Source organism: Chenopodium album, chromosome 6, assembly GCF_948465745.1.
Source record: "Chenopodium album chromosome 6, dcCheAlbu1.1, whole genome shotgun sequence".
In the NCBI taxonomy this organism is placed as follows: domain Eukaryota; kingdom Viridiplantae; phylum Streptophyta; class Magnoliopsida; order Caryophyllales; family Amaranthaceae; genus Chenopodium; species Chenopodium album.
In genome coordinates this window covers 21,544,322-21,568,647 of record NC_137839.1, presented here as the reverse complement: position 1 = coordinate 21,568,647, position 24,326 = coordinate 21,544,322, and the positions used below count along the sequence as shown (strand labels likewise).

The window sequence follows — 24,326 nt, the reverse complement described above, 5'->3', positions numbered from 1 at the left end:
CTAATGTCTTGTCTCAACCAAAATGGTCAGCAAGACCACCAGCATGACAATCATGTAGTACCATCTCGCGTAGTGAACATCTAGGCAAGCAAAATTGATTTCCCTTGAACAAGTATCCTTCTTGTCGATGAAATTGGCGGTGAGGGCCTTCTGCGCATTTCTTCCAAATTTCGCCAAGGTCTTCATCATCTTCATATAAATCCTTGAGGACCTCGAAACCAATGACCTTGACTTGGAGTGTGAAAGTAAAGCATGTCTTCTACTTAAAGCATCAGCGACCTTGTTTTGTTTCTCGGATTTGTGCTTGAGTACGAAGTGAAAAGGAGATAAGAATTCACTCCATCTCGCATGGAGTTGTTGGAGTTTTTGTTGACTGTGAAAATGCTTCAGTGACTCGTGATCAGAGTAAAGAACGAACTCCTTAGCCAAAAGATAGTGGCTCCAATGATCTAAGGCTCGTACTATTGCATAGAATTCTTTTTCGTATGTTGAGTACTTGTGCCTTGATTCATTAAGTTTCTCACTAAAGAAGGCAATCGGTTTTCCTTCTTGGCTGAGTACTGCACCTATGCCTACTCCCGACTCACGAGGCATCACAATCTACTTCAAACAGCTTATCAAAATCTGGTAAGGCAAGGATTGGTGCATGAGTGATCATGATCTTCAATTTCTCAAAACTTAGTTGAGCAGCTTGGGTCCACTCAAACTTCTCCCTTTTCAATACTTCAGTGAGCGGGGCGGCAATAGTGCTGAAATTCTTGATAAATCGGTGGTAGAATGATGCTAGACCATGAAAACTGCGAACATCATGTATTGATTGAGGATCGGCCAGGTATTGATGGCTTCGACTTTGCTAGGATCCATCTCGATTCCGTTGCTAGAAACAAAATATCCAAGAAATACCACTTTGTTGGTGAGAAAGTGACATTTCTTCAGATTGGCATACAATTTTTGTTCACGAAGAATTTGAAAGATTTGTTGCAAGTGCTCCATATGATCTTCAGAATTTTGACTGTATATAAGGATGTCATCAAAGTAAACGACTACAAATTTGCCAATGAAAGGGCGGAATACCTTATTCATTAACCGAATAAAGGTGCTTGGAGCATTGGAAAGACCGAACGGCATGACCATCCACTCATACAATCCATCTCTAGTCTTAAAAGCAGTCTTCCATTCATCTCCAGGTCGCATTCGAATTTTATGATATCCAATTCGCAGATCAATCTTTGAAAATACAACAGCATCGTGTAATTAATCAAGTAGATCATCAAGGCGTGGGATGGGAAATCGATACTTGATAGTGATCCGATTAACTGCACGACTATTAATGCACATACGCCATGATCCGTCTTTCTTAGGAACAAGAAGCGCTGGCACCGAGCACGGACTCACACTTTCACGTACCAATCCCTTTTGCATGAGATCAGTAACTTGTCGTTGAAGCTCTTCATGCTCTTTCGGGCTCATTCGATAAGCAGCCTTGTTTGGGATAACAGCGCCAGGAGCAAAGTCAATGCAATGCTGTATGTCTCTCATTGGAGGTAAGCCGTCAGGGATTTCTTCAGGCACAATGTCGTTGAATTCATGGAGTAGAGGCTGGATCTCTACCGATATTCCTTGATCTTCCTTGTTTTCCTCGAGCATGACTAGAACATAACCAATTGTTGATTCTTCAAGCGTCGTGGTAAACATTGATTCTGACACGATGAAGTTCTTCTCTGGGCTAGGCTTTGCCAACAATTCCCTCTTTAATGGTGCTAAAACAATTTTAACACCATCCTTTTCAAAGGAATATGTATTCTTAAAGCCATCATGATTTGCACGACGATCATACTGCCATGGGCGACCCAGAAGCAGATGACAAGCGTCCATAGGAATGACATCACACCATACCTTTCCTTGGTATTTCTTCCCGATCGAGAAATCAACGAGACATCTTTTAGACACCTTGACATCATTCCCGTTCTTCAACCATGTGAGCTTGTAAGGATGAGGGTGATCCTTCGTAGGCAACTTCAATTTTTCGACCATGGTAGCCATTACATTCTCACAACTGCCACTATCAATGATGACATCACATATCTTTCCATGAGATGTACATCTGGTGTGGAAGATATTGTTGCGTAGCCACTCATCTTCTTTGATTGAAGCCGCATTAAGGAGACGACGTACAACTAACGATTCACCCTCGTCAGCATGCAAGATCTCTTGATCCTCGTCATCCTCATGGTTATCTTCAACGTTTTCTTCTTCTAACAATTCCCCCTCAACAAGAGAGATTATCCTTGAGTTTGGACATTCCGAGGCAATGTGTCCAATTCCTTGACATTTAAAACATCTTCTGGGAGTAGGATTGTTACTTTGTCTCGGAAATTTTCTTGTTGGGGTTGAACTTTCGAACTTCTTTGTTGTTGTGCTAGGGTTGGCCTTTGGTGGAAACTTGATGGGAGTATTTCCACGGTAAGCCTCCTTAGCGACAAACTTGAAACTCGTCTTCTCCTTTGCTTGTTTGCCTTCAACCTTCAAAGCAAGCTTGGTGACGTCATTGAATGACCAATATTGTTGGAGTTGTACGACTTTAGAAACTTTCAGATCTAAGCCCGTTAAAAACCTTGCAATGGTTTGTTCTTCCGGCTCAGTATTGTCACACTTCATTGATAACTCTTCAAATTCTGCAACATACTCGGCCACCGATTTGTTTCCTTGTTCCAGGTGATGAAACTTAAGAAACATATCTTGACGATACTGACTGGGTAAAAATTTACGCTTAAGTTCGCGTTTCATTTTATCCCATGTGCGAATCTTGTTACGACCTTCTCGTTCACGTTGTCGCCTCAAATTTTCCCACCAAATGGATGCATGTTTCTTGAATTTGATGGCAACTAACTTGACCTTGCGATCATCCGGAATGTCTTTAAAGTCAAAGACACGTTCCACTGTGTGGAGCCAATCGATGAACTCATCGGGATGAACACCTCCTTCAAAATCTGGAATCTCAACTTTGATTCCAAACTCTTTTTGTTGGTGTCGATGACGATTTCGCCGGGTATAAGAAGTCTCTCCACTTGATGATTCACCCTCGGGTTGGTGAAAGGGATTAAAATCTTCGTCTGCACCATCAGAGTGCTCTTCTTCTGATCGGTGGGAACTGGGAAGGGTTAGTTGCAGCTTCGTAACGGGCAAGACGTTGTTGAAGTCTTTGTATCTCTCGTTGCATATCAGCTACAGTATAATAGTGTCATAAATAGGACGTTGATGATTTCCTCCGCGACGTGTTCTTGGCGGCATCTTGTTAAGCTGAAATGAAACCTTAGATATGTACTCTCACTTTTTTTTTTTAATTTTTTTTTTAATCTCACTATTTTTTTAATCTCACTTTTTTTTTCCTTTTTTTTTTTTAATATATAAATAGACAACAAGCCATAATTATAAATACAAGTTTAAGTATCTAATGCAATAGTAACATTAAGTAATAAGTGAAAAGTGAAAAGATTAAGGTAGGAAAATCCTTACACCTTTTCTGCTGTACACACGGCTCTTCTCCTTTTTTTTTTTTTTTTTAGACTTAATAGTACAAGTACTAATAAAGTAATAGGTGCTAACAGTGGGCTGCTAACTTGCTATTGTACAGGAGTACAACTACACACGTCCCCTCCTTTTTTTTTTATAGCAAATATAGTGTAGTACAAGTATTAATGCCCACTAAGACCAAAGAAGTCAACCCTTTAATTTATCAAATAAACCATTAACTGGAGAATTTATACGGTAGGAGTTGAAGGATTTTAAGAGAGAGAAAGTGATACAGAGCATACCAAGAACTCAACAAGGCAAGAATAGAGGCGAATTGAAGCAATTTAATCAATAAGCATCAGGCTTCAAGGTTATTTTGGTGTTATGGTTGATATGGTGGTGATGCGGTGGACTTACAGCTAGGTATGTTTTTTTTTTTTTTTTTTTTTGATATATGGTGAGGCAGAGATGGGTGGAGGATGGTGGGTTATTTGCGGTGGTCGGTGGCAGGATAATGGTGGTTGGTTTGGGTGGTTTTTAATTGGTATTTTGTTAATTAAAAACTACGACCATGGGTATGGACACAACGTTGGTCTCGGCAACAATACGGCTTCAATGGAGGTCGGTAGAAAAGGGTGAAAGGTAATCAAAACCTTGGCTCTGGTACCAATTTGACACCGTACTAGGTAGGGGTCGGATAGAATTAGCCAATTCACCACGTCGGGCGGCTACTCCGACGATACAGCTCTACTTATTCCTAGATACACAAACACCACTAGGAACAATTGAGAGGGAGCCTTGGATACAGTGACACCACCAAGGGTTAGGGAGATAACACTCTACCTAAGAACACTCAAAGTGTTTAATTGTATTTCTTATCAAAGGCTTGAGCATTCACGGTTTACATCAATGGCTATTTATAGCCTTAATTCATCTACTATTACAACTACTAGAATTAATGCAAGGTTGAATTTTTGCTTTGCCGATATGGGGGAGGTTGCTTGGGGAGGATGCTTGATATGGGGGAGGTTGCTTCTAGATGAGATGATAAATGTAGTTTCTAGAAGTATGTTATTAGTAGTTAAACCTTGTCAAGACGCCTCCCAATGCTCTTCCTTCGGTGACTGCATAATTGTGACAAAATATGTACCGAATAAGCCAAATCCGGCCTAGTAACTGCTAATTATATCAATCCACCAATCAACCATCTATACTTTTCACCATCTAAAAAATCTTTCCCTTCTGCCAAAGCTAACTTGTGATTCTGCTCCATTGGAAAATCTGCAGGTTTTGCCCCCAACAAGCCAGTCTCTGCAATAATATCATTAACACCTTTTAACTCATGTTTTCAACAAGGCTCAATTAATAGACAGAGGTTTTCAATAACGTCCTGGTATTGACTATACGGAGACCTTTAGCCCGGGTGTAAGACCGACTACCATTCACACTCTTCTTACCCTTGCAGTATCTCAACAATTGTCACTTTGTTACGACATCAATGATGCATTCTTACTAGGTACACTACAAGAAGAAGTGTATGTAGCACAACCACCCGGGTTCGTTGATCCTAAATTTCCTTCTTATGTTTGCAAATTGAAGAAAGCCATTTATGGCTTAAAACAAGCTCTTCAAGCTTGGTAGATATTATCTCTCAATGGAATTCGACTTATATTTTCTAAGTTTGTGCTAGCAACAGACACCATGCACAAGAGGTATAACTTTTAATTCATTAGCCAACAACAAAAAATGAAAACCTTTAGGGCTCGTTTGTCACATCATCTTTTTTTTTTTTATCAATTTCTTTAAGACAAAGGACCAAAAAGAGGAAACGAGAAAAAATTGTTTGGACCGTTCAGTTGTTAGTTATCAAAATTATAATGGTTTAAATAGGTTTAAGTAATTTTTTATTCTTTATTTGATATATTTTACAAGATTTTTAATAACAAAAAATAGAAAACCACGCCAATGCCGAATAGGCAGTAAGTTATAAAAAAAACAGCTATTAGTACAATGAGTACAAAAAATGTCGTATAAAAAGTAAAGGATATTGCAACAAGTCAATAGAAAATACAGTAAAAGTAGGGAAAATTTGCGAGAAAGGACCTTTTATAGTGACATGTTTGTGAGAAAGGACCTTTTTTAAAAATTGTTGTGAAATAGGACCTTGATCCAAAATTTTTTTGTGAAGAAGGACCTTTGCTCGGAAAGTGGCCGTTAACTTCCACTTTCAGGCGTTGACCACCAGCCCACCCCCGCCGGCAGTCGGAAAACACCCCCCATGGTCACCGGAAAGTTAAAAAAAAATTTAAAAATTAATAAAAAAAATTAAAAAAAAATCAGAATTTTTTTTTAAAAATCTGAAAAAAAAAAATCTGAAAAAATAAATTGAAAAGTTAAAAAAAAAAATTGAAATTTTAAAAAATCTGAAAAATTAAAAAAAATCTAAAAAATTTAAAAAATCCAAAAAAGTTAAAAAAAAATCTGAAAATAAAAATAAATTCTGAAAAATAAAAAAAAAATCTAAAAATTAAAAAAGAAAATCTAAAAAATTTATTCTCCGGCGCCGGGAAGTGGGTGTTGGCGCCAGCCGTGGGTTAAGGGAGGGTGGTTCGTGGGGTGGTTTTGGGTTTTTTTTTTTTTATTTTCAGATTTATTATTATTTTTTATTTTTCTATTTTTTTCAGATTTTTTTTTTAATTTTTCAGATTTTTTTTTATTTTTTCAGTTTTTTTTTTTTTAATTTTTCAGATTTTTTTTTATTTTTTCAGATTTTTTTTATTTTTAAATTTTTTTTTAATTTTTCAAATATTTTTCTTTAATTTTTTAGATTATTTTGTTATATTATCAGATTTTTTTTTTATTTTTTCATATTTTTTTTAAAATTTTCAGATTTTTAAAATTTTTTTTTATTTTTTAATTAATGTTTTAAATTTTTTATTTTTCATTTAATTTTTTAACTTTCCGGCGACCGTGGGGGGTGTTTTCCGACTGCCGGCGGTGGTGGGCTGGTGGTCAACGCCAGAAAGTGGCAGTCAACGGCCACTTTCCGAGCAAAGGTCCTTCTTCACAAAAAATTTTTGGATCAAGGTCCTATTTCACAACAATTTTTATAAAAGGTCATTTCTCACAAACATGTCACTATAAAAGGTCCTTTCTCGCAAATTTTCCTAAATGTAAATATGATATATTTATGTTGATCGAGTGGGGCGGGGATGTGGATGAAATTTAGATTCATTGTTGGGATAAAGATGGAATGTGAAAGATAAAACTCGCCCTGCCACACTAGGTTTATGGATTATACCAGTGACGCAATGAGCAAAGTCTATTATTGTATCAATGTGGTACGTGCGTCCAAGGTTTATCGGGATACAGACATACGCCATGTTAGACCTTGGAGAATGGAGAGGTGTATGTGCTTCTTAATTAGGTGAAAATCACTTTTTCTTTTTTGAATTCCAATTTATTACTTCCTCCTATCTATACTTATCTATATTTATATATTAAAAAGCGTTCATAATAAAATTTTCATTTGTTATTATTGCATGCATGTCATATACTTATAATAAACATTTTCCCTATGAGATTTGAACACGCAACATTTAATTCAAGAGTTATGTGTTTTACCATCATGCTATGTAATAATTTGTGTTATTTTCTAAATAAAAAATATTAATGTATCAAATGATTATGAATAACAAATTTAATAATAAGATAACTAAGTCATAATTTTAAAATGTATATTAAGGCTAAACAAATATATAAACAAATTTACAGTTCAAAATTTGTGTTGCTTCAGAGCAAAGTTTGTGGTAATAAGGCTAATTCTTCCTAAAGTTTTTACTAAATAGTCATCCAATTGGGTATGAGTTTGGGTTTGGATTGGGCTTTAATCGCTTTATACATATAGTTGAGTTTTGGTCCAAACCTCAAACATGTTCTTTATAAAAGTTGTATATATTCATATCATATCGTTCCTCTTTCTTCCAGAAACTCCTGAATTGAGAATTGAGAATTGAGATCCGGTTGAGTGCCAACGCGTTCTCCACCGCCGCGCCGCCCATATTACAGGTAAGATTGAGTAAGTAAGGTCTTCTCTTCTCTACTTTGTTACTAGATTATTTATCTATCATTCTAGGGTTTCTCTTCTCTTCTCTAGTTCGCATCCCTTTTTTATGTTCATCTTCGAGGTTAGGGTTTTCTTCTAATGTCAAGATAATAATAAACAATTTGTTGATATGGTTGAGTTTTGAAATTTGGGTTTTGTTTGATATAATTTGTTTTGATTGGATTTTGATTCTGCTGATGTTGTGTTAGCTGCTGGGGCTTGATAACTATCTAGTAAAGTTGCGATACAAAATTTAATTAGGAATTGGTTGGTGAATTTATTAATTTTTGTAAAATTTTGGTTAGAAATCAATAAATTCATGCAAAAGTATAGTTGGATGATGTTAGTGATGAATGGCGGAATAATTCATTCATTCAGATAAAATGGTGGTATTTTCTTGTTGTGTTGTGTAGACTCATAGTTTGCTGACAATGTGAAGTATCTACCGTTGGTATAATTGTAATTTGTAGCCAATAAACCTTTCATGGCCCATCAATGACCCGCACCCGCATTTGATCCGACCCTCACCTGACCCGCCCGATAACCACCTCTATTTCCAATTAGTTAATAGATTAATTCGTACATGCTGCATTGATGGTTCATTTGGCTTGATCAATTGTTTTTATGTCATTTGATTCACAGTATTTTCATCTATATAAATATAATATTTGACCTTTGACATTTGTTCTTTCTGTTCAGTTGACATTAAGAAATGCGTTCTCCTGACGTCAAAGATGCTCCTCGTATGTATTCTAATCTAATTTTTTTTTTATCTTAATTTTGCTTTTGTTTTTAGTTGGAAAAATTTATTGTATGGATTGCCTATGCCTTGCTACTAGTTATACTTGTGCCATAACTATAACATTCAAAGCCTGCAAAAAATTAGAATAATTTTTTTATCCGGGATGAAATTGTACGCATTTGAGTATTGGATATTTGGACTTGGCTTCATGTTCTTGCTTAATTGATATGTCAAGTATGACTTTTGATTCTGGGATTTCAGCTGGTTTAGGGAGAATTTGTGGTGTTGAAAAGTGCCTGATTTATTTTCCTGTTTGTAGCATGTGATGTTCAATTTAAGCGAGGAGGAGTCTCATAGAGTTGATAATGCTATTGGCTATTTGGAATGCTCAAAATATTTGACAATGAGAGACAACTCCTATCGTGAATAAGCCCTAAATGGCTTAGGACATGATCAACCCTAAAGACATTACTGAAATTTAATGTTTCTTTATTGTTTACAAATTGTTTAAGGCTTATTAAGATGCAACTATATTTATTTGTTCTACCCAAAGATTTTTTTTTTTATCTCTCCTCAACCCATGGATTTATGTAATATCTCTTTAACCTAAAAATTTAGTGGTTGTTTGTTTGATGAGTATTTGTCTAACTTTGTAACTCAAGGTCAAACTATATAAGTATACACCTAGCTTGACTTTTTGATAACCCCCAAGGTGGCAAGTCTTACTTTGCTATGTTCAATACAGTACAATCATTTCAATTACATTAATATCCCTATCATGGTTATTACTGCATTTTACATAGCTTGACTTTTTGATATGATTGGTTTCAGCGGCTAAGAAGGTGAAGCTGGAGGAGATAGCTCCTGACCCCGAAGATGGCAAGTCTTACTTTGTTATGTTCATTATAGTACAACCATTTCCTTTACATAAATGTTCCTATCATGGTTAATACTGCATTATTAATAGCTCGACTTTTTGATGTGTTTGCTTGGTTTCAGCGCCTAAGAAGACGAAGCTGAAGGAGATAGCTCCTGTTCCCGAAGATGGCAAGTCTTACTTTGTTATGTTCATTATAGTACAACCATTTTCCTTACATAAATGTTCCTATCATGGTTATTACATTACTGCATTTTTCATAGCTTGACTTTTTGATGTGATTGGTTTCAGCGCCTAAGAAGGCAAAGCTGGAGATATCTTCTGACTCCGAAGATGGCAAGTCTTACTTTATTATGTTCATTATAGTACATCCATTTCCTTTGCATAAATGTACCTATCATAATTGTTCATAATCTGGTTTTTGATTTTTATATTATTTTTTTTGGACAGAAAAATATGAAGAATATCTTGAGCTTCTTGGACAAGAGGTTTTTTTTTTTGCACTCATCTTCTTTCAGTTATTGTTTATATGATAAAAGGGAATGACACTCAATACTTTTTAAACTACAGTACGTTGTCCTTGTGGAGTTGGAAGACGTCAGAAAGCATCGTGGATCTGGTGAAGATATGATGATTTTGTTCCGTCAAATCATGAGAAATGCTGGCTGGTATATCCGTCCTTTTAATAATCGTCTGTATACTCTTATATATATATATATATATATATATATATATATATATATATATATATATATATATATATATATATATATATATATATATATATATATATATATATATATATATACACGTGTGTGTGTGTGTGTGTGTGTGTGAAGCATGATAAGTTTTTTTGAAAATAAAAAAGCTAAACAATTTTATCCTAAAATATATTTATTTTATCCTAAAATATGTGTGTGTGTGTGTGTGGGTTGAAATCTTGTTGCAGCCCTGAGTTCAAGATGAGTCCACAATATAACTCGTTGAACTTCTATGCAAAGCTCACACCAGATGAAGCTGAAAGGCTGTCTGGTCAGTTCAATAGTCCTTTTGCCTTTACTATCTATCTCCATGGAAAGTGTAGCAAGTGTAGTATACATTTTAGTGTGCATGTGGTAATGTTACTTATTGTGTTTTCAATGTTCTCAGATCTGGATTCCGTATACACAGTGACCCCGAATATTAAGTGGCGTGTTTTCCATGAATGTGTGTACCACGAAGATTAAGTGGCGTGTTTTCCATGAATGTTGTGAACCTCGCTGGTGCTGGTGATGGTGATGACCTCTTGTATGAGGAGTTACCCAAACCAATATGGGTGTAATAGTATTACTACAAACTAGGATATCTGTGGTGTTGATGAATGTGTTCCTCTTATCTTATCCTATGTTATGTTATGTTATGTTATGTTAAGCAACAGGATTATCATAAAGATGGATATGCTACTTATTTTTATCAATGTAGATAATTATGTCAACTGCTTTGACCAACTTTGTACTTATTTTTATCAATGTAGCTAATTATGTCAACTGCTTTGACCAACTTTTTATCTCCTTTTCCGTTGCCAATTTCTCTCTTTTCATCACTACTATAGCCAGAAAATTGCAGATCTCTCCTCACCACTATCATTCACCACAAAACAATCCACAGAGAAATGAGCAAAAAAAAAAAAAAAAAAAAAAAAAAAACATAATCAGTACACTTAAATAAGAAATAAACCGAAAATAAGATAATACTTTATTCATGTGCCTTTATTACAACTTTGTTTGCAAAAGGATGAAATTTATATAAATAGGTTCAAGCTATTCTCTATCTAAAGCCGCCTATTATCTACTTTATTTCTCTAAAAGGAAAGCTCTCTCTTTGTAAATTTATATAGATAGGTTCAAGGTCTTCTCTATCTAAAGCCACCTAATATCTACGGAGTACTTTATTTCTCTAAAAGGAAAGCTCTCTCTTGTACACCTTTCGATCATTTAAAGTTGGGTTCAAAGTTGCTACAACTACCGGGGGGAGGTCTTGGGGTTCAAAATTACTACTACCTCCGATTATATTTAGTGCAACGATTGGACATCTCTCACTCACACTTTACGTCCAATTGTTGCTATTATATATAACGGAGGTAGTATAAGGGGAGAGGTGGGGAGAGGTGGGTTGTGGAAGCCTTAAAATCTCAATACTTCCTCTAAAAATAAGCCCCATATTGAGGCTAACGCCTTAGTAGGGCCACATGCAATTCAAATGTTAGTCTCATACATTTCCCAACATAATTGGACGTGTAATATATCAAGTTGAAGCTCTCGAAACAAGGAACCATGTAATTAAAGTTGAATCAGCTACAAAAGATTTGTAGGTAAAAAGTTATGAGGCCTTGAACCAAATCATTGCGCACATAGCGCTTGTAATGATTTCAATTCTTGCTTGAAACTATAATGTCATTTAAATGGGGACAAAACGAGCTTGTACAATAGGTCACATATTTAAATCTCCTCTTGTCCATTATAAATTGTACTGTCCTAATGACTCATTTGTATGTTGTTGTGAGAAAGAGAAGAAATGGATCCGGGACTAAACCTATAGGTAGTAAGTGGATTTTCAAGAAGAAACTTAGACCGGATGGGACCATAGATAAGTTCAAAGCTAGACTTGTGATTAGAGGTTTCACCCAAAAGGAAGGTATATATTTCTTTGACACCTACTCACCCGTGACTAAGATTGCCACCATGAACACTCATAGCACTAGCGTCTATTCATGACTTAGTTGTTCACCAAATGGATGTCAAAACGGCTTTCCTTAATGGGGACCTTGGGGACGAAATATATATGTCTCAACCGGAAGGTTTTGTGGTGAAAGGGCAAGAACACAAGGTGTGTAAGCTTAGAAAGTCTTGTATGGTCTTAAGCAAGCTCCTAAGTAATGGTATGAAAAGTTTGTGTAGACACCCATTTGTGTCTCCCCAAAACCAAACCCGGTGATGAGTGCCTTTCATGTCGAATCATAATCGAATGAAACGTAGTGTGGAAAGGTCTAGTGTTGCGGAAAGTTTTATTTTCTTTTCTCTTCTCCCTGTTTTTGAAAACTTTATTTTAAAGAAAACAGCCAATACAGTTTGGTTTGTCCATGATATGGGTCCAATAATGGTGTAGTTGGATGGGGCTTGCAAAGACCTTTCCAACGATATATTATAAGCCCAATTCCGATGAATATTGAGGAAGTTATGGCCAATTTACTAAACTGGGCCCGATTTGAGCTTTATGTACGGCCTAATGATCTAGGGGAGGGACTAATATAATTTATCATTCCTAATGAAATTAGGAATGATTTTAGTCTTCTAGAACATTCTAGAAGGTTCTTTATCATTCCTAATTCAATTAGGACTCTTCAGGAATAGCATTTTCGGTTGGAATTATATTATTTTATCTTCCAGTACGGGAAATTTATCAGATTTTCGAAAACGCGTTAAAAGTCAGTTTGGCGTCCAACCCCAGGCCTTGGCGCCTGGAACCAGGATTGGCGCCAGGCGCTAGCCACTGGTGCTGGCGCCAACTAGCCAGGGCTAGCGCCAAGGTTGTTTTTCGATCTTCATACTCTGTTTTGTTAAATTATCTTTTTTGGATGATATTCTCTATAAATATCGTATCTAAAACTCCGTTTTCAATCATCAAGATTCGTCAAGAATCATCAATTCTCTTCTTCTATCATCAACTCTCCTCATTCACAAATCAATCATCAATTAGCATTCATCTAATTTCTTTCATTCATCTCTTTCATTCATCAATTTTCATTAACATTCATTCTTTAGAATAAATTCTTTCTTGCTTTCTCATACAAAATTCCGCATTCACAAGATCTTGAAACACCTAGCCATATTCGAAGTTGTCTTCGCCCTAGACGTGAAAGGTTTTAATTTCTGAGGGTTTGGTCCCAAATCTCTTTCAATTATTTAATTTAATTGCTTTGATTATTATTTTCCTTGAAGTTACTAATGTGTGTATTTTGTTATTAGAAAGAGGTACGAGGCATCCAAGTAAGTACTTTAATGGTTTAATTGATACTATGATGTAGAAATCATGCTTAGATTGTTATTTTGATTCCTAGTATCATGTCTAGGGTAACTTTAATATTAAGTATGATTAAAAGTATGATGCCTCCTATGTTCTTTCTAATATTTATTCATGTTAGTATCATGTTAGGGTTAAAGATTTGATTTTTAATGCTTAGTGACATGCTAGGGTTTGTTATTAATCTTATTAGTATCATGCCTAGGATCTTGCTATGCTTTAACATGATTATGATTATTATTAATTATGATGATTATTATTATTCATGATGTTGATTATGATTATTATTGTTGCTTGATATATTATATTTATTGTTATTGCTTGATCACCTTTTTATGCATGTTTAAAGGGAATTGGTACTTGCAATCACGCTTAATAAGATAATTAATAATCTTGTTAGGTTAATTGTGATTATAATTCAAGTGATCGCCAATAATAGTTTATTTGTGCATTAAATTCAACCAACATAGATTAAACGAGTTTAGGGTTAATCCTATTGATTGTATGTTAGTCAGAAAGCGCACATGAATACGAGCAGAATAAAGTAGAGGCCTATTATTAGGGCAGGTTCAATCTCTTTTAGGTTGGATTTGTACCATCATCCCCGAACCCTATTTTGGTTTATGAACTTATGGAGTTGACGATCTCTTGGATCGTTAAGGGGTGTAACCTTCATCCTATGAACGGTTTACAAGTTCCTTAAAAACTTGTTGGCGACTCTTTTGCTCTATCTTTCTCCCTTTTGGACGCCACCATACTTTAGTGTTTGATCACAGTTGGGTTCAAGCTAGTGGGATTTTAAAGGCTTGAAACTATTCCCTACAGTTTTTGGCGACTCCATTGGGGAGGATTTCTATTTTAATTCCTGAATTTGTTTCGGCAATGATTTAGAATGAATGGATGAGACTCGAAAAGTTCTTAGTATTTCATGTTCGTAATTTTGATTAACATTGTGTCATATGCATAAAAAGGTTCTCATTGGAAAGACCATCCGTAATGAGTCAAAAACATAAGGATTTTACACGTAGGAAATTTGAGAAATGTCTTTCACAACTAGGACTGAAATAACACCGCGCGAAACTGGATGATTTTATTGAGCACAGAAAGCTGCTGAGGCATGTGGGAAGTAGCGTCAGGGGCCAGAGCTTGGCGCCAAACTTTTAGCCGTAGCGCCAGACGCCAGTATTGGCGCCAGGCGCTATAGTTAAAAGTTGGCGCCAGTCTCTGTTTGCTGGCGCCAATTTCCCCCAATACCGAGCCAGAAATATGCGTTCTAATTTCGACCGGTTTTTCGTATTGTTTGCTCGATCCTGCTTCCTGATTGAATTTTTTCTCACTTTTCTGAAACCCATATGTGTTCTACATATGGAAATAACCCTCTGGGAATTCATGCTCTATCTACCCGATTGAACGCTCCTGGCAACAAAGGGTACATCTGAGAGGTTGAATTCACCAAACCATGGAAGTGAGTTTTTTCTAAAAACTCGCGGTGTCCTATCCACACGCGTTAACCCTTCACGGTTAGGCTTCTACGCGGTGTATCTGGACAATTAACCATGGACCCTATTTGACTAAACCATATCCCGAACTTTAGAGAACTAGAGCCATGGTTAGGTTGCGAACTCATTGCATCATATTGTGCCTACTTGACTAATTGTGCATTATTTGTTGTGCATATATATTCTATGCTCCTCTTAACCGTTTGTTGATTTGTGCTGAGATTAAAATTAATGACTTAAAGAACTTTGCCTAATTAATTAATTAATTAATTAATTTGAGTCAATAAAGTTTTTTCTTTTTTTTTAATCGGAATTGACCTAGTACGACTTTAGGCATACCCCAGTTGACTAATAATACCGAAAACAGTCCCAGACCAAAGCTCTAATGTTGGTGCCAAAGTCTGAGCTTTAGCGCCACTGTATGGTGTGTAGCGCCAGACATTTACTAAAATGTCTGGCGCCAATCAATGTATTGTGACGCCAGTCCTGTCGCTTGGCCGACAGTTCGGATTATTTGTCGAGTCATCACCTAATGTTTAATTAGTCAGTTTCCTGTTTAATTCGGTTAATTTTGCCGACAATGATGCTTAATTAAATTAATGTTCGAGTTTAGGCACTAAGTCCCATGGTCTTACACAAGAGTCCAAACATGTCACTTACACTCAATAACACACACCAATACACATGTCTTGACCATGATTAAGAGAGTCTTGTGTGCGCGCGTTTTTTCGTCATTTTTTTAGGGGGGTAAGTCGGATATTAATCCTCCAATAAATAATAATACTTAGTTCCCTAAATATATGTACATTATTGCTCCCTAAAAATATGCATACTTTTTTTTTTTTACAAAACATAAAAACCATAAAGTCAAATTGATTCGAGTCAAGTAATTAAAACACAAATTGGCTAAATTTACAGCGCGTGGTCAAGAAAGGAAGGACGATTAATCAAAGATAACCTCTTCGTACAAGTCCAACTTTTCGACAAACCTATAGCCCTCAAGAGGAAAGCAAGAATCATAATGGCAACTCAAGAAGAAGTTAATGATCTCAAGAACCAACTGGCTACTGTAACTGAGACACTGAAGCTTCTCGCACTCAAGATCGACGATCCCGTGAAGCAACAACAAATGGACCTCATGCAAGAGAGCCTAAGCAAGTTGTCCAGCGACTACAAGTTTCAAGAACTCACATCCCAAGGGGTCTCGGTGGATAAAGATCTTCTTCCACAGAAGTTCAGTGCCAACGACATCCCAAAATTTAGAGCAATCGACAACCCTTACTTCCACTTAAGAGCATTTGAAACAATAATGAGTATCAAGGGTATCGATAAGAAAGTCTTCCCTTCTCTGTTCTCGCTATCTCTCGAGACCGTTTGCCAACAATGGTTCTTTTCTCTTGAAAAAGAAAAGACCTCTACCTGGGAATCCATAGCAAACGCTTTCGTTGATAGGTACAAGTGCAACATTCAAGTCGAAACTGACCATAGAGAACTTGAAATCCTCAAACAGAAAGAGAATGAAGGCTTCACTGATTTCTTTAACAAGTGGAGAGAAACCTCGGCCAAAATGATCGAGGTACCAAGTGAAAAAGAGTCCGTGAGACTGTTCATTAAAAACCTTCAAGAAAAATATTCAAAACATCTTAAATATCAAAATAACCTTCATACTTTTAAGGCTGTTTATGATATTGGGATTAATATTAAAGATGACTTGGCTAAATTTAAAGTTGCCAACAATAGCTCCAACAGTGGCTGGAAAGGAAAGAAGACCGACAATCCTTCTTCTTCCAAAACCGCCCACTCAAATAATGTTAGCACCTTTAATCTAGGAGAAGTTCTCGCCATGAACAACCAAGGACAAAAGAAACCATTTAGGAGAAACTTCACTCATATTGGCATGAGTTATGACACCGCATTTGATCGATTAAATGCAAAAGGTCTTATAACTCCCATTGGACCATTTGGAGATCCACCAGTTGAGAAGAGGTCGCCTAACTGGAACCCCAACGCACATTGCAAATATCAACAAGGTAGGGGCCATTCTACTGAAAGCTTTTGGAAGCTTAAGGAAGCTATCCAAGACCTAATTGACAGTAACAAGCTGCCGTTGCCCCCTGCCAGTAAGAAGCCGAGTATTGACAATGCACCTCTAGCTCATACTTTGGCTATCTCCGATGAAGAAAGCGAAGTTGACCCCTCATCTCTCATTAAGCCTGTCGAAGCAACCAATGTCGAAGAAGGAGAAGAAGAGATCTTTTTCGATGTCAAAGATAACCTTCCAGAACCAGCAAATGAGGTAGACATACGAGTGCTCACACTGTTTATGAGGGAGACATCGCAACTGTTACGTGAAACTCTTAAAATTATGAACGAACTTCACAAGAAATATGATGAAGAACCTAAAAGAGAATTCACACCAGTAAAAACGACTTATGAGGCAAAATATTTTCCCTTACAAGTCACCGAAAGACCTAAGAAGAGCAATAAAGTTTATACTCCAATTGGGATCCCGTATGCACAAATGTTTGAAATGCTCTCCGAGAGTGGCAAGGTCAAACCTCTCGAACCAAGACCATTTGAATCATTAAAAAGGACAGATAGATATTATTGTCAGTACCATCAGTCAGGAGGGCACACCCTAGAAAACTGCTTCAAATTCAAGGATTTGGTGCAGAAAATGATTGATAAAAAGGAATTAGTCCAAGTTCAACAAGAAGAGGACATGACTGTTAATGGAGTATGAGACAGTGATGAAGAAGATGTCTATCTAAAAGACATAGTAGGACCTTCACCTTCTGTATCATACACCACAGACGACATTTGGGCTGAAGAAGATTCATCAATAGACGTCCTCACAAGATCCAGGAGAATGCAACCTCCCGTTTCAACACAACCTATGCCTACTGTACAACAAGTTCCCATACCTATCATCGAAGACAATGACATCGTCAAACAATTCAAGAAGACAAAAGTTGAGATGAATGTATGGAAGCTTCTGGCAACATCTCGAGAACATAGGTTGGCTGTGATGAATGCCTTGGATAAAATCGGGATAGATTCTGACACCACTCCTGAGGGACTAGCTAACTTCCTCACGAGTGATCTCCCTAGTCCGATTAATCTAATAACCTTCTCTGACAAAGATTTACCCCCAGAAGATGACAAACACTACAAGGCCTTAAACCTCATGGTAGTCTGCAAAAGGATGAATGTTCTCATGACTCTTGTAGACAATGGATCGGCTATTAATGTCTGCCCACTTAGGACTGCGAGGATGCTCGGCATAAGGGATGAGGATTTAACTCCATCCACACAAGGAATAAGAGCTTACGATAATACTCGTCGTCAAGCTCTTGGCAAAATAACCCTAAATGTGACGGCTGGAGCAATAGAACATGCTACTACTTTTCAAGTGGTAGACATCAAAGCCTCATTCAATCTGTTGTTAGGACGCCCTTGGCTCCATGATATAAAGGTCGTCCCTTCATCTCTCCACCAACAAGTGAAAGCCATAGTTGGAGGAATCCCAATCACTATTGACGCTTCGCCGATGAGGATCAAATCAATAGAAAATCCAATCATCAACGTGGAGCACGACGAAGATGACGAAGACCTATGGGGCTTTAACGAAGAAGTCTCCTTAATCCAAGAGGATGAAAGGACATCTCTTTTCCACGACCCCCATTCCAACATGATTATCAACACTATGCTGAAGAAGCAAGGACACTTCCCTGGGATGACCTTAGGAAAGAAGAAGGGGATAGCAAAATCGATAGAGCCCATGACAAGTTGAAAGCACGTAGGGACGCTCGCATTCAAAAGAAAGCAATTCCAATGGATCAGTACCCTCTTACGCTTAATGGTCAGTTTATAAAAGAAGGAGAGGACTATCCATGCCATGAATTTCCCGAACCATTTGTTGTAAATGGCATACGACAACCAGGATTCGAGATTTTCTTGGATTGCTACTTCACTGACGAAATCCCAACTACCATCCATAAGGAGAAAGAACCCCCATGCTTTGACTTTAACGTCATGGGATTGCTGTTTGGGTGAGAAAAGAATGAGCCAGTTTATGAGGAAGATAACTCCTCACTCATTCAAACGGTCCTACAAAGCGAAAACTTCGACCCCTCAAAGCTAATTACTCCATCTGAAGGATCACTACAAGGGTGGCGCAAGACTATCAAGGTGACTACTCCGAGTGGAAGGAAGATATCAATCACGACAGGGCAAGGGCCGATGTTTGAAGAATCGTCAGAGTCAGAGTCAGAGTCTGAGTCAGGGTCTTTCCCTTTAGAATCTTCTAAGTCTTTAGCTATAATGCCTCCCCTTCCTGTTTCTTCTCCTAGGATAGTTAGTGATCCAGTCCCTGAGGACATATCACTCTTTGATGTAATGATCTCAAAGTATAATAATATCGCTCATTCTCCTTACTCCTCGTGTTCTTCTCTAACCCAAGATGACGAACATTGCTTAGCTAACGATGAAAAAGATAAAGAAATTATTAAAGCAATGGAAACACTTGAAAAGAAAACACCGGTAATTGAAGTGACTGAAACAGTTGACATCTCAAATGATTCAACTCATAAAAGAGAAGTTAAAATCGGACTAACATTGAATAAACAAGAAAGAACCGATTTAATTAACTTGCTAAAAGAATTTATCGATGTATTTCCTTGGTCATATGAAGATATGCCAGGCATTAACAGAGAAATAGCTCAACACACTATACCATTAATTCCAGGAATGAAACCTGTAAAACAAAAGCTGCGTCGAATGAAACCCGACGTAGCACTTAAAATAAAAGAAGAAGTTCAAAAACAAATAACTGCAGGTTTCATCAAGGTATCCAAATACCCCGAATGGGTCGCCAACGTCGTCCCAGTTCCAAAGAAAGACGGAAGGGTAAGGATGTGTGTCGACTATCGAGATCTAAATAAGGCAAGTCCAAAGGACGAATTCCCTTTGCCACACATCGATATTCTGGTAGACAACACGGCAAATCACGCGCTTCTCTTATTCATGGACGGATATGCAGGGTACAATCAGATTCTCATGGCAGAAGAAGACATGGAGAAAACGACCTTTATCACACCATGGGGCACTTACTGTTACACGGTAATGCCATTTGGGTTGAAAAACGCAGGTGCTACTTACCAACGTGCAGCAACTGCCTTACTCCATGACATGATGCACAAAGAAGTTGAAGTATATGTCGACGACATGATTGTGAAATCAAAGGACCGTCCAGGCCATCAAGTAGCCTTAAGGAAATTTTTCGAAAGGCTAAGAAAATACAATATGAGGTTGAATCCATCAAAATGTGCTTTTGGAGTCACCTCGGGCAAGCTCTTGGGATACGTCATAAGCTCTAGAGGAATAGAGATAGATCCAACCAAGATTAAAGCAATCATGTCAATGCCACCGCCCAAGACCGAGAAACAGATTCGAGGATTCATTGGCCGGTTGCAATACATAAGTAGGTTCATATCAAAACTGACAACGATATGTGAACCAATCTTCAAAAAGCTCAAGAAGAATGTACCAGTAATATGGGATGATGAGTGTCAAAAATCCTTTGACCGGATCAAAGCCTATCTCGCAAATCCTCCCGTATTAGCACCAGCACTTCCTAGAATACCTCTAAGGTTATATTTGACGGTTACCAAAGAGACAATGGGAGCCATGCTAGCACAAGAGGTAGAAAACAAAGAGAATGCAATCTATTACTTAAGTAAGAAGATGCTCGAATACGAAACACGCTATACACCACTCGAGAAATTGTGCCTCGCTTTCGTGTGGGCCACAACTAAGTTGAGACACTATATGTTGGTGCATACCGTTTTCGTAGTATCCCGATTAGATCCACTCAAATACTTGTTCAAGAAATCAACACTCCATGGACGTATTTCAAGATGGATAGTCAACTTAGCCCAGTTCGATGTGCGGTTCATGACACAAAAAGCTATTAAAGGATCCGTGGTGTCAGACTTTCTGGCAGACTTTCCAATAGAAGACTCTACACCAATACAGGACAATGAATTTCCAGATGAAGATTTGATGGTCACCGAAGATGATACTTGGACCTTGTATTTCGATGGAGCCTCTAACCAAAAGGGATGTGGTGTCGGAGTGCTACTAGTATCACCTAAAGAAGAACACGTCCCAATCTTAATAAAGCTTGATTTCGACGATACCAACAATGCTGCTGAATATGAAGCATGTGTGGTAGGACTTGAAACAGCCCTGGCATTGGGAGTAAAGAAGTTAAGGATATTCGGAGACTCTTCTCTGATTATCAATCAAATATCTAAAAGGTGGAAAGTAAGGAGCGAAAGCCTAGCCCCGTACCAAACTTATCTGGAAACTCTTACTGACCAGTTAGAGAAGGTAGAATACACGTATCTACCTAGAGAAGAAAACCAATTTGCTGATGCCTTGGCAAGATTAGCCTCAATGGTTAGGATTCCCATGGATATCGAGCAAATGCCTCTCACTATCGAAAAAAGGCACAAACCAGCATATATACAGGCTATAGAAGACGACGACCCAGTCCAAGACGAAGATGAAGAACGAGAAGAAGAACCATGGTACACAGACATTCTCAACTACGTTACCAATGGAGAATACCCTCCTCATGCTGACAAAACAGCAAAACGAGCCTTGAGACTTTTGGCTTCTCAATATGTACTCATAGACAACGAGCTACATAAAAGGGTACCTAAAGGTCGAGCTCTCCTATGTGTAGGAAAGGTGGATGCACAAAGAATAATGAGAATGGTCCACGAAGGAATTTGTGGAACTCATGTAAATGGCAAAATGTTAGTCCAGAAAATAATGCGAGAAGAGTATTATTGGACTACCATGAATAGGGACTGCCATCAATACGTGAAAAGATGTCCTAAATGTCAAATTTATGCCAATTTACAACACGTTCCTCCATCTTTGTTCTACACCTACACATCACCATGGCCATTTTCTACATGGGGAATTGATATAATTGGCAAGATCACTCCCCCAGGGACAGGAGGCCACGAATTTATTCTAGTAGCAATTGATTACTTTACGAAGTGGGTTGAAGCGCAATCATATGCTAAACTCACTGCAAAATATGTAGCACTCTTTATCGAGAGAAATATCATTTGTCGATATGGAGTCCCACATGAAATGATAAGTGACAATGGAACTCACTTTCAAGCCGAATGTGAAGAATTGCTACATAAATATGGTATCCAACATCATCATTCGTCCCCTTATAGACCTCAAGCAAACGGAGCAGTCGAGGCAGCTAATAAGAATTTAAAGACTATCATCGAGAAAATGACAGAAAATTATAAGGATTGGCCTGACAAGCTTCACTTTGCACTGTGGGGTTATCGCACGCCAATCCGTACGTCAACAGGAAATACACCATTTTCTTTGGTATATGGAATGGATGCCGTACAACCTGTCGAACTAGAAATACCATCTTTACGCATTGCACTAGAGAGTAAACTTGATGAAGTCGAATGGACTAGGGCACGATATGAAGAATTGATCCTACTCGACGAAAAACGACTAGAAGCTCCACATCACACTCAGTGATATCAAACTCGTATGGCTAGACATTTTAATAAGAAGGTCAAGACAAGAAATATCAAAGTAGGAGATTTGGTATTAAAAGCACTAAGGAAAAATGTTTTAGATCCAAGGGGAAAGTTTAGACCTAATTGGTCTGGCCCCTACATTGTCAAAACAATCCTGTCAGGTGGTGCTGCAAAATTAACTGATATGGATGGCAATGAATTCTCAAACATGACCAATCTTGACCAACTTAAAAAATACTACCCATAATTACTTGAGTAGGACACTCAAGAGAGCTACGTTAGGCCTGATTCCTTAGGAAAGGATACGTAGGTAACCCTTTACGGGTGCGGCCACTTTATTTTTCGACATCTCCGCGTTCCAAAATCAACAAAAAGTCAACACAAAGTCGAAAAACTATTGGCGTCGCAGAACAGAGTCTGGCGCCAGCCACAAGCCATTAGCGCCAGACGATGGAATTGGCGCCTGGCGCCAGACCTCAACAGCTGGCGCCAATCTGCAACTACTGACGCCAACTCAGCAACAAAATCTGGGCGAATTTCGGTGTTTTTCGGAAAATTTTCGACTTCCGTACTCGAAGAATTTCTGGAAAATTAATTTTTTTTTTCGGTTTTTCATTGCTTTAATAAAATAAATTTAAAGTAACAATTTAATTGAAAGCTAAAATTTCATTAATAAAATAAAATTACATTGTTAATGGAATTTAAATAAGGATGAAATAAATTAACTTTAAATAAAATTTAACAATCTAATAAATCTAAAGCTAAGCAATGTTCTAATCTTTCTTCTCCTTCTTTGCTCTTTTCCAATTCTTTTCTGTTTCCTCCTCTTCATCCATTACTTTAGCTAGTAGGCATCCTTTAGAGGATCTACACTCAATTTTGGAATAGATTGTTTCCCCTTCCGCTAGCACCCCATGCTTCTTTTCCACCCAAACCTTTTTGTCTGTGTTGGTAGCTTTCCTTTTCCCCTTGTCTTTAGTAGAATTCTTCTTCTTAGGCATTGTAGGTGTTTTGAATTCAATTCTTGCACCTAAGCGTTCTTTGGCCGGTGTCACCCTGTCACCTAGACGATTCTTCACATCAGTTCTACCCTGATCAATTGAAGACTTCTTCAACAACCACTTCTTTACACCATTAGGTAAAGAAGGGGGAACCTTTTGGGTAATCACTTCCCATAATGGTCTAGCGCTCCAGTAAGTGTCAAATTTATCTACTTCTTGAGATACAGGGTACTCATAGGGAGGACGAAGATCCCCGGAAGGAATATTTTGAAGCAAGCCATATTGTCTCTTTACTCTGCAGGGATAATAATATGTTACACGAGACAAGCTTGGGAGACAGCAGAAAGGTTGCTTGTTAACACCAACCATCCTTTTTATTTTCCACCATGGGATGACCCACTTGATAGCAAAATCACGTGATTCAAAGACTTTTTTCCACCCATGGCGCCCAATTTTAGGGATGCGCTTCTTCCTCCTCACGAAATAAGTGGGCGTATAATTTTCAATGTCGTCCGGAGGGCTAATTAATCCTAGCCTCTCCATTAGCCACATCTGTAAAAAAAATTGCAATGCAAATAAACTAATATTACAATACAAAAATATATTTTTTGATTTCTGTAATTAAAAATATTATATTTCTACCTGTAATAAAATTGGAGAGCCGCGAAGAGGTGCTTTTGGGTCCCTTTTCAATTCATCTAGACTAATCATAGTCTCTCCAACTATCAATGGCATTGGATTTCTCCCTGATTCAATTTGTTCTAGCACAGTGGTTATAATTGATTGACTATCGTTAATTTTACCACTACTAAGACAATATTGATTAAGCATGCAGAATAAGAACGCCCTTCTTCTATATATGTGAAAAGATTCAGAAAGAGGTTTATCAAAATAGTAGCGTGAGAATTCTTTCAAGTTCACTACATTGCCATCTACTATCT

At 37.5% G+C, this 24,326-nt stretch overlaps 2 protein-coding genes across 4 annotated transcripts; one reads left to right on the top strand and one right to left on the bottom strand.

Moving 5' to 3' along the window:
- On the bottom strand, nt 1-6,896 carry LOC145636779 (uncharacterized). The gene is made up of 7 exons (XM_081688329.1): nt 6,815-6,896; nt 4,728-4,824; nt 4,601-4,637; nt 1,408-3,225; nt 947-1,227; nt 588-797; nt 1-373 (listed from the first exon to the last, which is right to left on the bottom strand). Exons 1-7 carry the CDS (start codon nt 6,894-6,896, stop codon nt 1-3), a joined length of 2,898 nt encoding a protein of 965 aa, XP_081544455.1.
- Nucleotides 6,897-7,470: 574 nt separating this feature from the next.
- On the top strand, nt 7,471-10,763 carry LOC145634727 (uncharacterized). 3 transcript variants are annotated; one of them, XM_081686118.1, is made up of 9 exons: nt 7,471-7,581; nt 8,318-8,361; nt 9,192-9,239; nt 9,360-9,407; nt 9,529-9,573; nt 9,688-9,725; nt 9,808-9,905; nt 10,187-10,269; nt 10,387-10,763. In XM_081686118.1, the coding sequence occupies exons 2-9, from the start codon at nt 8,331-8,333 to the stop codon at nt 10,461-10,463; spliced, it is 468 nt and encodes a 155-aa protein (XP_081542244.1). In that variant the 5' UTR covers nt 7,471-7,581; nt 8,318-8,330; the 3' UTR covers nt 10,464-10,763. The 3 variants fall into 3 exon arrangements, with proteins under 3 accessions (XP_081542244.1, XP_081542245.1, XP_081542246.1); XM_081686119.1 differs by having other exon boundaries at nt 7,506-7,595; XM_081686120.1 differs by having other exon boundaries at nt 7,571-7,591.
- The last annotated feature ends 13,563 nt before the right edge of the window (nt 10,764-24,326 follow it).